This window comes from Sinocyclocheilus anshuiensis, unplaced genomic scaffold (assembly GCF_001515605.1).
Source record: "Sinocyclocheilus anshuiensis isolate Anshui unplaced genomic scaffold, SAMN03320099.WGS_v1.1 scaffold4, whole genome shotgun sequence".
Classification (NCBI taxonomy): Eukaryota; Metazoa; Chordata; class Actinopteri; order Cypriniformes; family Cyprinidae; genus Sinocyclocheilus; species Sinocyclocheilus anshuiensis.
Window position 1 is genome coordinate 1,882,755 of NW_015554075.1, and position 12,908 is coordinate 1,895,662.

General features: G+C 38.8%; 1 protein-coding gene across 1 annotated transcript; it reads left to right on the top strand.

Annotated features, from left to right (window-relative positions):
* Nucleotides 1-4,986: 4,986 nt before the first annotated feature.
* LOC107668928 (ski-like protein) lies at nucleotides 4,987-11,959 on the top strand (the record flags this gene model as incomplete). The annotated part of the gene is made up of 2 exons (XM_016460980.1): nucleotides 4,987-6,269; nucleotides 11,904-11,959. Coding segments are annotated over exons 1-2 (1,176 nt in total), but the record flags the coding sequence as incomplete, so codon positions are not given.
* Between the last annotated feature and the right edge of the window lie 949 nt (nucleotides 11,960-12,908).

The following is a 12,908-nucleotide window of genomic DNA, read 5'->3' on the forward strand; positions in this document are numbered from 1 at the left end:
ATAAGCGTTTGTTTGTCTTGCTGTCTGATGATGCATTTCTACATAGATTTTCTCTGAAGCTATACGTCCTCAGGGGGTGCTTAGGGCTTAGTCCCATAGTCTGTAATGAAGACAGCTGCCTGACTAACTGTGTGGCCCATCAGCGCTTAATCCATTTTCCTGGCATTCTTTATCCTTCATTCTCCTGCACGCAACCAGCATTATGTCAAGCTTTAAATGAACTATCAGCTATTGGAGAGTAATTACCCATATTAAGTTTAAATTACTCCTCACAATACCGGGATGATGTTATTACCCTCTGGAAAAAAAATCAATGCGCTGTGTGGAGTTCAGGCACAGCACACTGTGTGTGTGGCCGCACCTGCTTTCATAATACATCTGCTGACCTTGCTATCTGCAGCGACTGGTGAAAACGCCGCTGAAATGGCCTTGATCATTGGTGCATCAAACCTCACACAGACTGGTGACATTGATCTCATAAAAAATGTGTTTATACCCAACTAGCAAAAGATGTCAGTCATGTTCAGATCACAGTTAGCAGGGATAAAAGTGGGTTATTGACAAGTAACATGTTTTTTTTTTTTTCAAAGATTTTAGACCAAACTTTTTTTTATATTTATATAAAATAAAATAAAATATATTTATATAATAAAAATAGTATGTTTATTTAGTAGTATATACACAGAAGCATATGTGTGTTGTTGTTGTTGTTGTGTGTGTGTGTGTATATTTATATATATATATACACATTTTAAAAATATATGCTTTATAAATGTATGTTTTTCATGTTTTGGTGTTAAAATATTAATAAAATGTTATTTATTTAAAAAAGGGAATTTAGTATTTTTATTTAGTAATATATATATATATATATATATATACACACACACACACACACAGTAATTAGTATTATAAATGTATATATTTTATGTACAGTATATGTTTATTAAATAAAATGTTATTTACTTTACTGAAAATTAATTAATTAATGAATTAACACCAATACATATCCATGAAAGTATCTGTACTGTGTCACAAATAATTTATTAAAACGGCACTATATATACATACAGTAAATCTAAAATTATTTTAAAAAGTATTAAAATTGTTTTTGATGAGGTATAGTTGCAGAGTCTTGTTGTCATTGCTTAAATTTCATGGTAATTACCCAAATTAATGTAATAATATTCCTCTTCCGCTAAAATACTGCTAAAATCCACAAGCCGCATGGTTCAGATCAGACTTTTGGTGTTATTCTGTTATTATAAATGCAAAAAAACACTTTTTAAGTTCTTAAATGTTAGATTTTCCAAGGCAGGTGTCAATGTAACTTCTTGCTCTTTTGTGTGAGTATTCAGTCTAAACAAAAACACAACACCTCTAAGCACATCAAAACTATTCAAATCTTCACAAACCCATCTTGCCTGAACATGACCTGGGTCAGTGTGGCGGAGAAGCCTTTAAAAGTGTTAATGCAGTTGGTGTTTGTGAATGGGCTGTTGAATTCAGGCCCTCATAGCTCTGCCTCTCTTTAACATTTAAATGACACCTAACAAATGGCTCACACAGAGATGGATACCAAAGGTGATCCCAGCACCCCATCGTGGCTTCATTGAAAAAAAAGAAGCCCATTGGATGGTTGAAGCCCTGTGGACCAAGCAAACTGCTGGATTGGCTCCAGGCCATTACTCAGCCACAGAGAATGTTCTATTACTTAATGTCCTTGGCAAAAGCCTCCACAACATTTGTACTAGCATAACAGTAACTCAAAGTAATGTCCATAAACATGTCTGGGTGGTTTATAATTAGGTCAGTTCAGACATCATATCCGATAATGTTCTTTTTAAACTTCTACTTCTACAGCGCAAGATGAAAAATCTGTTTACATGTATTTTCATTTTAAGTCTAAACTAAAAAAATCAACAAAAACATTCTTTTTAATTGAAATGAAGCTGAATTAAAATTAAATAAATGTTAGATGAAAAACTTACACTAAAAAGAATTATAAATGTCGCCTCAGCAAATAAATTATAAGTTTAGGTTGAAGCAATAAAATTACTATTGATACACATAAAAAATTAAATAAACAGATATAAAAAACTAAGTAAAATAATAAAAAGCACAAATAAAAATGACAAAAACACAACAAAATGACAAAAAAAAATTAAATAAAATGAAAACTGAAAATATAAAAATAAAGGCTAATTCAAAATATTAATAAAACATTATAATATACAAAAATAACACAGACACGTTTTTATGTTAAGTCATTGCTCAAGCATATACAAAAAAGTTTAAGATGAAAGGAATTTCATTCAAAGGAAACATTTCAGATGATTCATTATTTGTGAAACATTTGCAGACATCTGCTCATGCAGCCCTTCACTATTCATCATAAATCATGCTAAATCATAGCATACTGGGGAAATGGCTGCAATGACATTTTAATTTCCATTCACTCCTTTCTGTCCCCACAAAGTGATTCAAATCCCACAAAGTGATTCAAATTTAGCATACGATTCCCCCATGATAGGCCAAAAGAATGTCCCTGAATCCGATGTAGACAAAAATCTCCCTTTTTATACAAACAAAATACAAATACTTATAACAAAGAAAACACTGGAAGTTGAGCTATAAGAGACAGGACAGCTATAATCAAGACATGTAGGTCAAGCTTGACATATGAATTAATAGTCATAAAAATATTTCTTTTTCAAATGGAACAGTTTATTGAACCTTTAGACAAAATATGAAAAAAGTCTGCATATGTGTTTTCTCTTGAGTGTATCATATTTGGTACATCAGGCTTTTATTGCTCATATAGTCTAATATAGTTAGGCTAATCAAGACTTGTCATAGCACTTGCATATTATTGCTCTTTTGTTGGTTTTGATTGCTTCTATTGTCCTCATTTGTAAGTCGCTTTGGATAAAAGCGTCTGCTAAATGACTAAATGTAAATGTAGCCTATTTCGAAACGTCGTTTAAACAAATCTTCCATTAATTCGTCACTTAACACAAACTACCTACCAGATCCCTTATGAAAACAGATGCCTCTACATGCATTAAAATTTAATTTTTAATGATTAAATTATACCTTTATACCTGAAGTCTTGCAAGTCTGAACTTCACAAGACATTGGGGGAGGGCGGCAGACAGACAGACACGCCCGCGCGACATATCCGCCGTGACGCTCGCGCTGTCTGAAGGCTTTCAGTCTATGCGCGTGTTGTAGACGGTCAGACAGAGAGAGACAGCGGACCAGGAGCGATCATCCTGAGGCAAGTTCCTTTAAAAAAAGCGACAACAAGCTCACTTATACAATGTGTTCATTTACTGAACGGTTCAGCAGATTTTCTGGGTGTTTTTAAATCTTTTTTGATGGTTTTTAATGGTAATGTGATGTTCTAAGAGCTCGGACCGGGATTTGTAGCGTTAGCTCGGTTAGCGCGTGCTAAAGGGTTTAAATGTTCTAGCCGCACTGCTAAAGCTGTCTGTACGAGCGAGCCAGCTTTTAGATGTAAAACCGGTTTAGGTGCTGTTATTAAGCCATGGTAAGTTGGTTAAATGTAGCGTGTGAATCGGTGGGTTAGGGTGTTTGATGTGCCATTTAAAAGGAACGTATATTGCTTAACGTTCATATTCAAGAGACGCATCGTCGTGCTCCGATGATCTGGTCTTTGATTTAAATCCTCAGCCTGATCAACAGTATGTGTAGTATTTTTAATATTAAAAATAAAAAAGACAAGAAACGCATTTGTGGCGATAGCTATTTAACATTTTTGGTGGGTCAGGTGTCAGTCTAACGTTAAATGGCTTGGCAAATGATTCACTGCCGTGTAAAGTCACAGAAATGGGTTTAAGATCCAAGCTTTCGCTGTCGTTTTGACATATTTGGGATTTAATATATGTGGCCGGTTTTTCTGTAGTTATGTTGAGGGTCTCCCGGTCGCGAGGATGGAGAATGTCACACCGCGGGCGCTCAGCGCAGCTGTGCCCAGAGAATGAGAGGGGAGAGACGGATAGAGGCGGCCACAGAGCCGCGGTGCCCTTGCGGGGTAAAAAGATCGACACTGCCGCTCAGGGTTAAAAATAGACAGCATTTTGTCAGTGTTTCTGGAAAATGGTTATTTTACGAGGAAACGAAACGACGTCTGCGGTCAGGGTCAGTCTACCCGAGCTGTCACACAAATATGGTAAAGCGTAACCAGGTCGAAAATGTCGTTTAATTTCGAGGAACTTGAGTTTTGGTACCGTGTTAAATTTGGCCAGTATGCATGTGTTCGTCGTTTAGCGTTCGTGGAACAGAGGCGCATGTTGTGAATGACGAATTAAACGCGTTTAGTGCTGGTTTTAGCCGAAACCTCACTGGCATGCGCTGATTTGGGGCTGTGATCTCTCATTTTGCCTTCATATTCATGCTCGGAAATTCCGTTTCCGTCAGTGTCAGTCAGGCTTTTGCGATCAAATCATTCAATCAGGTTTTCCTCTATTACAGATGGCTCATGTGATTTGATCTTTTCATAGAAGTGGTGGTTATGTACAGTTGTTAGATATTATCTCAAGCCTGCTGTGGTTGGACAGGACTAAATGGCTGTTCGCTGTTAGTTACGGTTGCTGTTGGTTATCTGTGTGTTAAACCGACGTTATTAGTGCATTGACTCATTTAACGCGTTGACGGATTCGGCATGTTGTCAGTAGAGAAAAACAGCGCACTAAACCACCGAGAAACTGTCCTTAGATCGATTGGTCTCAAATTAGATTATCCTGATGAGGTGAAAATGTTTCTGTCGTCTAGTTTAGCACTGTGCCCAACACAATAACTGTTCTGGATGCTTTTTATTGCCCTGACAGCATATTCTTTTCATGCGCATTTGTGTGGCTTCACACTCTGATTCGTTGTTTTTCTAAATGTTTGTCTAAGCCGTTTAGTGCTATATGTTTTTAACAATTTAAACTTTATTCTTTTTGTTTCCTTCACAGGAAGCACATCAGATCATTAATTCTGTCACCATCATGCATGTAGCTGGACGTAAAAGGATTTGCAACCTTTAACACAGTGAGGAAAGAAGGACCAACTCAGAGGTGTCGTGTTTGAAGAACAGCTAAATATTTTCCGCCCAAGAAAGACCAATCATCTGTGTACGGACATGGCCAGCCCTCAAACGAGTCTGAAAACCCCTTTCAAAGACCTGACGTCATTCAAAGGCAACATGAAGCGGCTGTACAGAGAGCGACTGGAGGATGCACCCATTAAAAAGCGGGTAATGGCGGAGATGCACCTGAAACGACGCAGTCTGGAGAGCGTCCCCAAGCCCCCGAAGGTCAAGAAGGAGCGCGAGGACAACGGCAGCTCAGAAATGGACATTGAGGAAAGAGAATTCCACGTCGTCGGGGCTTCCAAGGCTTTAGATCTCAGCGCCGGCCTCAAGCACACTCTGGCACAGTTCACGCTGAGCAGCCAGAGCTCCCTGGGAGGTCCTGCTGCCTTCTCAGCAAAATCTGCGCAGGAGTGCGCCTCTCCTGCTGGCATGGCTCCCCTACCGTCTCCCCCAGTCCTCGGAGGTGGCCCGCTCTTGGTTCCCTGCGACAGCTCCACAGAGCTCACCCATTCTCTGCTCGAAGGAGAGTCCATCTCCTGCTTTGTTGTAGGTGGCGAGAAGCGTCTTTGTCTGCCACAGGTACTCAATTCGGTGCTGCGAGATTTTTCTCTGCAGCAGATCAACGCAGTATGTGACGAACTTTACGTTTACTGTTCCCGATGCGATGCCGAGCAGCTGCACATCCTTAAGGTGCTGGGCATCCTGCCTTTCAACGCACCTTCCTGTGGCCTGATCACCCTAACTGATGCCCAACGCCTCTGCAATGCCCTGCTCCGCCCAGGTGCCGCCCTCTCGGCCGACCCCAACAGCAAACTGCCAGGCCAAGGCCTGCTGAAGGAGAGCGAAGCCAGTTTCCAGGTTGAGCACCAGTGTCTGGGCAAGTGCCAAGGCCTGTTCGTGCCCCAATTCTACATCCAGCCGGACGCTCCTTGTATTCAGTGCATGGAATGTCAGCTGCTGTTTTCCCCACAGAACTTTGTAATGCACTCACACAAGTCCCCTGACAAGAGGACCTGCCACTGGGGTTTCGATTCAGCCAAGTGGCCCTGCTACCTACAGCTGGGCCGCAAGCATGAGGGCACACCGGAGGAGCCGCAACTCAAACAGCTGCTGAACGAGATGAAGGAGAAGTTTCACTACCAGCTAAAGAGGCCTCTGGACAAAGTAAGTGTCTTTTCCTTCCATGTTTGCTAGTTCGCTAAGGTCAAGTTTTGCAAGTGGATTTGCACGTGTGTGACCAGATGGTAATGTGTGATAGTCTGCAGAGGAGACTGTTTGCTATTGTCTGGGCCAGGCTGCAGTTGTTTTGATAAACTAGTGTTAACCCAATTTTATGAGGTGGCACGAGGCAAGTGGGGACTTTTGGCGGGAGGGAGGGAATTTCAGTTGGTCTGGCTGAAGGGGAAGTACATTATCCTCCCAGGTCAGAAGAGGGTCATCTTTGGGGGGTGCATGGGCATAGCACATTCTTAAATTTGATTTGACATACATAAGCGTGTGGATTTTTACCTTGAATGTGGTATTATAAAAATAAAATAAACTGATGAAGGTGATAATAATAATGCAAAATGTAACAAAAATGTAAAATAAAATATAACAAACATACAATTTAAAATCTAAAATCCACAAATTAACATTTAATTATTCTTACTTCTTTATTTTATATTTGATTTCCAGTTTAGTTTGTTTTGCATTTTATCATTGTTAGATTTTCAGATTTTTGGATTTTCAAGTTAATTTAATTTTTAGTTTTATTATTTTATTTCTGTTAAATTAATGCGCTTACTGGTATCATTTAAAGATCTTTAAATTTCGCAGGAAAGTCTAGTATTTTTGCTGTCTAGTGGCATTGTCATGTTTAATAATGTCATGTTTTTTGTTAGTTTTAGTATTTTTTATGAATGTTATATTTTATGAATGTTCAAGGTTTTCAGTGTGAGCTGCTTCCAGTTATTTTAGCTGTATAAAAAACAGTTTGATGTAATGCTAGATACTGTAAACTTGTATTTGATAACATATTTTAATTTATTATCATAATTATACACACAGTGGTTTCTAGCCAAATAAGTTTACCGTTCACTGCACTTGGTTATTCTAGTTATTTACCTATAGCAGCTAATAAATCGAAGCATTGCAAATTCACAGAAAAAAATATCTTAATTCCAAGTTAAAAAATAAGATTTTATTTTGTGTCATCAGTAGAAGGTGCCCTTTTTAATAGGGAAATTTGTAATGCAATCATTGTATTGGGAAAAGCCCACATTGCGTGATTGCATAAAGTCAGAACACTGGAGATTCTTCCACTTTCATGACGTGACCTTTGAAACAAAACTCCACAAACTGTACTAGTGCACTAGAAACTATAGAAAGGTCATCCTAGTGGGGAAAAAAAGGTCTGGATTGTTTCACTCCCATTGACCAGCTATGTCTCATTACCCCCTTGACCAAGCCAGAGCTTTTTTTGTTGTTCATGCTCATGTTAGACAAAGATTGACCCCCTGTTGGTGCTGTTAGAGTTTTTTTTCAAATGCAAGTGGCAGCAGTTAATGGTTTAACAGTATGGTAACGTTCCAGTAGACACAATTATTTTTAGTTTAGAGCTGATGCGAGCGAATGAATGCATGTGTTCTGTCTAAGTGAGGAAGAAAAGCCCCGGTCTCTCCTGTGTGCTTATGCAAGTGTGCCGGAAATACCGTCTGGTGTCTCGTCTAGCACCCAAACCACATTCCTGCTTCCGCCCTCCCTCCCCCCAACACACACACTTCATGTACTAAAACAGACCTTGAGTCTGTCAGTCATACAGTCACATCTGCTGCGCAGACTGACCTAACCCTGACACACAAACAGCCAGTAACACTGTAACACTCAGCTCACTTATGCTTAACACACACTAATGAAATTGATTCACACGCACACGCTGAACACCCCCAGGGATCGTCTCTGCTGCGCTCGGCTGAGGGTGAGATATCAAACTCCCGGAAATATGAGTGAGTCAGTGACACCTTCTCTTTACATGTTAACTGTCGAGCTCCTGACACATCCCTGTCTAGCAGCGTCTTGCACCTGCCCTGACGCTTTGCCTGATCCTTCTCTGTTTCTTTTGTGATTTTTCTTGGCTGCCCTGTTATTTTTCAATGAATTTTATCATTTAATTTTAAGCTGTAAGGAATTTTCCAGGTTTAATGTAGTTTTAAATGGTCTAAAACAGGAGGTTTTTCACCATAAATTATGATAAATGTGACAGTCCTGTGTTGTTCATTTATATTGTATTAAGCAAAATTTGAAGGTTTAAAACACATATAGGAAGTTCAAATATATTTATGTACTATTATAATATTTATTAACATTTTGAATCAGTGTTTATTTTTATATTTATTAGTTTTCACATTTAAATTTTAGTTTACATTTTAGTAGTTTAGTTAAATTCCTATTTAGCTTTTATTTTTATTTTTATTTCAGTTTTAGTTTTGATAATTTTAATTTAATAATTTTAACTGGACTAAAACTGAAATAAAAAATAAATTTAAGTTAAATTTCTTAAAATTATTAAATTAAAATTATTAAAAGTATCAAAGCTAAAACTGAAATAATAGCCTATTTTTGGTAATTTTACTAATTTTAATTTAATAATTTTAACGTCATCTAATATTTTTTATTTTATTTCAGCTTTATTTGAATTACTGTAAATTATTTCAAACAAATATAGATGTAGTTTCAGAAACAGTAAAAACACAGATTAGGAGTGAAGCGGTGTCAAAGAAACAGGTGCTTACAGTTTTGTGTTAAACGACTTTTGAAGGAACTGTAAACAGACATATGTGCGTGCGTGAAAGGTCATTACTCAGATGATGAGCTTACACGGGTCGTGCCGATAAAGAACAGAAACAAATGCGCATTCATCTGCTGGCTTCCATATCAAGAAATCGCTACGTTACGTGCATGTGTGTCTGTACGGGAAGCAGGGCAGACAGGCTCATCAGTTTACTGGGTGAAATGTTCACTCTAAACATCTGTGATGCTGGAGTGCCAGAACAAGTGACTCAGAGTTTCCACTGGTGGCCATGTGGATGTTGGTGATGATCAGACCTTCACCGCCAGACTTCTGCACACGGCACTTCAGCTTGTTCAGAACCAGCCCTCTTCCCCTTCATCAAGGACACTGGCTGTGTTTCAAAACCTAGTGAGCTGTGTTTGCCTAGACAGAGTATTCTAGCCACTGTTGAAACATGCCTGTGATCTATACTATAGAGATAATAACCTATTTTATTAATTAATTTTTACTTAATGTTTTCCAAAGCATTAACAAAAGTCTTAATGAAACTACAAAACTGTACATTTTTGTGTGCCAAAATAAATAATTAATATCCAAAAAAAAATGTAAAACAGAAAAAAGAAATAAGTAAAATTTGAACATAAATAATCAAATGTACAAATTTTTTTTTTTTTGACACACAGCTGCCATACCAGGTGTTCTAGAGAGGATTCTACAGAACTTACTTGGATGTCTTTTGAATTTGTGTATGTCTGTATTTATGTCTGGTGCCTAGGCACTGTATCCGGTTATTGTGTCTATAGAGCAAGTTGTTAAAGCTCATGGCTAGATGGGGACCACCTGACCAGAGACTGTCAGAATACAAATATTTTTAGACACCACACCCAAGTTTAGATTTATCTGATGTTAGATTTTCCTTCTAAAATTAAAATGTTGTGGCCTACTGGTTAGCATTCATGCATCAACAGTACAATGAGCCATGCTGCTCATTTTGTTGACGCAAGTTTGACTCATTTAGGCTTGTGACATTACCCGATCTGTTTCTCCTCATCATTTCCCATTTCATTACGCTTTTCTAATCATGCCACTTGGGTCTCGCAGTTAGCTAGTGTGTGTTTGTATGATTGTATGACAGTGAAAGACAGGCAGATGTGATGGTTTGAGGCTTGGTGTGCAGACGTGTCTGGCAGACAGATGGAGTCCTGTCGATCTCCCACAGAGGCTGAGACAGCGGCTGCGGTGCAGACACCAGACAGCTGCCTTTCTCTTTTCCTCTCTTTCTCTCTGTTTGTGTCTCTCTATCTTCCCTTTTGTAATTGTGAAATCAGTGACTTCATGCACCACAGGCACGGAGACCAATTCTCCCCTATCTCGCTCTCTTATTTCCACTTTCTGTATTTCTTTCCTTCCTTTTTCAATCTACAAGAGAAAAACTGTAATTTTCCTGTCTGATTGTGTTTTGTTCTCTCGTCCTGTACCTCGACCACAAACCTCATCTGTGACGTACCTTGTCAGACTTTTCTCTCTCTCTCTCTCTCTCTCTCTCTCTCTCTCTCTCTCTCTCTCTCTCTCTCTCTCTCTCTCTCTCTCTCTCTCTCTCTCTCTCTCTCTCTCTCTCTCTCTCTCTCTCTCTCTCTCTCTCTCTCTCTCTCTCTCTCTCTCTCTCTCTCTCTCTCTCTCTCTCTCTTTTTAGTTCCGGTCTTCTAATTTGATTGGATATGTGGTGTTTTCAGGAAATCCCTTTATTTTTCTTTTTTTATAAAAGCCTTACACCGTGTCCTAACTACACACGACACGACAAGCAATTTGGCTGTCCACACCAAACGTGACGTGACACCACATCGCGACAGAATCAATCAAATATCATAGCCAATCAAAAGGGTGTGTGGGTGGGCTCTCTCTGGAAGCACACTGCACTCAAGTCGCAATGCAATGGATAAGTTCATGATCTAATTCATAAATATTAAACCTTTTTAACATTATTAAGTGAATGATACCATCTTTATGGAATACACCTGTTTGTTCACATTGAGTTCACAGTTTTAACGCATATCTTTGTTTTAATTTATATTCAAGCTCTAAGGTAATCTATTATTGCTTTCAGTATGAATATAAGGTCATACAAAATGATATTTAAACTCATATTAGACACATTTAACTTTGAATAAAGAACATAATCACCTGAGTTTATTTACTGTCATATAGTTTGTATGTTGTTGTTCCAGTCGCGACGTCACGGAACGTTTCTCAAATAGAAATTTTGCATGTCGCGATGCCGTCAGGGCTAGTTAGGACAAAAACTCTGATTAACATGGAAAAGATACCTTTTATCGCGGTCACAGTGTCGTGTAGTTAGGACACGGTGTTAGAATGCTTCACTATGTGATTCACTCAAGCTGTAAACTTGTGCATTGCTTGGTTGCTTCTTCTGCAGCCAGTTTGGCTAATTTTGGAGGAAACATTAACAAAATGGCTGTATTGTGTCTAAAATGTAAAGCACTCAACTTGTTTATAGGTTTACTCATGTGTTATGTCTTCACCATTTGCTGCTTATGTATTCTCATTCAATCCACCTTAGTCTCCGTTCCGCAGCACTAAGGTGGGGTCACATTAGCAAAAATTTGCAGGCAAAAAAGGTCCATTGTCTATCATCAATAGTGTAGCGATGCATGAAGCGCTGCTCACACAGAAGAGCTTTTTAACCATGCAGCTTTCTGTTCTGGTCAGTGTGGTGAATTTATTTTGACCAACTTGAACACAAGTGAAATTGTAGTGGGAAACTTTTCCACCCACATGCGAAACTCCCGATTGCACGGATTCCTATTGAAATTTCACCTGGTAAATTTCAGTGGTAAATGTGACAGCACCTTTAGATCAATATTACTAAGGGTTGTTCTGCTTTATATTTTCTGTCTGATCTTTCCAAACATGGCATTTTCAGCCATCTGCAAAGCACGACATTGTATCTTGGGAACTTTATCTTCACACCGCCTGTGTTTGGTGAGAGATAGAAGGGTAATGAAAGGTCAGAGGTGGTGGAGGCTCAGGGTTTTGTCTTTTTGATCGAGGGTGTTGTTGAGCTCAGGGTTTGCTCCAGTGTAAATATCAGAGACTCCAGTGGATGCAACTCAGCCCCTCAAAATAAGCAGCCGAATGACCTAATCAGTCTCTGTTTACATAAAGGGAACGGAGGGCAGTGAGTGTGTGTTTATGGGGGAGAGAGAGCGAGTGAGGAGAACTATTGATCTGGCTGGAGTGGATGAATTCAGTCAGACAGTAACTGTGTGTGTGTAGAAGAGAGAGAGACAGGCTGAAGAAGTGTGAGATTGATTTACACAATATCCTAACCAGGGCTAGTTTTTTTGCCTTCAATAAAAACGCTAAATGATAAAAATCACTGCTAAACAGAACTTATTTTTCAAAATGTAATTTTATTATGTCAAGTCTGGTCAGGATGCATTGTCAGACTAGTTGTGTAAAAAAAAGTAGTCTTCTCGCACACATGCAAACACAAATAAATGTCAAAAAAATGCTAATGCATACAAATGTGTTCACTGATGAATATGAACAGAGTTGCTGACAAATGCACATTTACTTGAATGGATAAACAAAAAAATAGACAGGTGTGCAGTGCACATCCATTGGCCATAGACATGATGAGAGATGGTTAGATAAAGGTACTAATAATAGTGTGGTATATGAAAAAAGAGGATAAAGATATCACGATGTATGGTTCAGCTCAGGACATGCTGGCGGTAGCCGGCTTCAGCAACTTTTACTGTTTCCTTCTGCTCTATTCATGGTGAAGCATTCACCTTCATCGAGATTCGTGGCAGTCCATGTGCTCAGGCGGTCACACACTCCGAGCTCCGTTCATTTATTTCCAACTGTTTGTCCTCATGCACAAACAAATCACTAACTAACCCCAAAGCCCCCCAAAAAAGCACACACTCTGTGATTTGGCAATCTGTCCTAATTATATAAAGCCCAGAGTTCCTGTTGGCCGTTAAGACAACATACTCCTCCCTGTTGGCT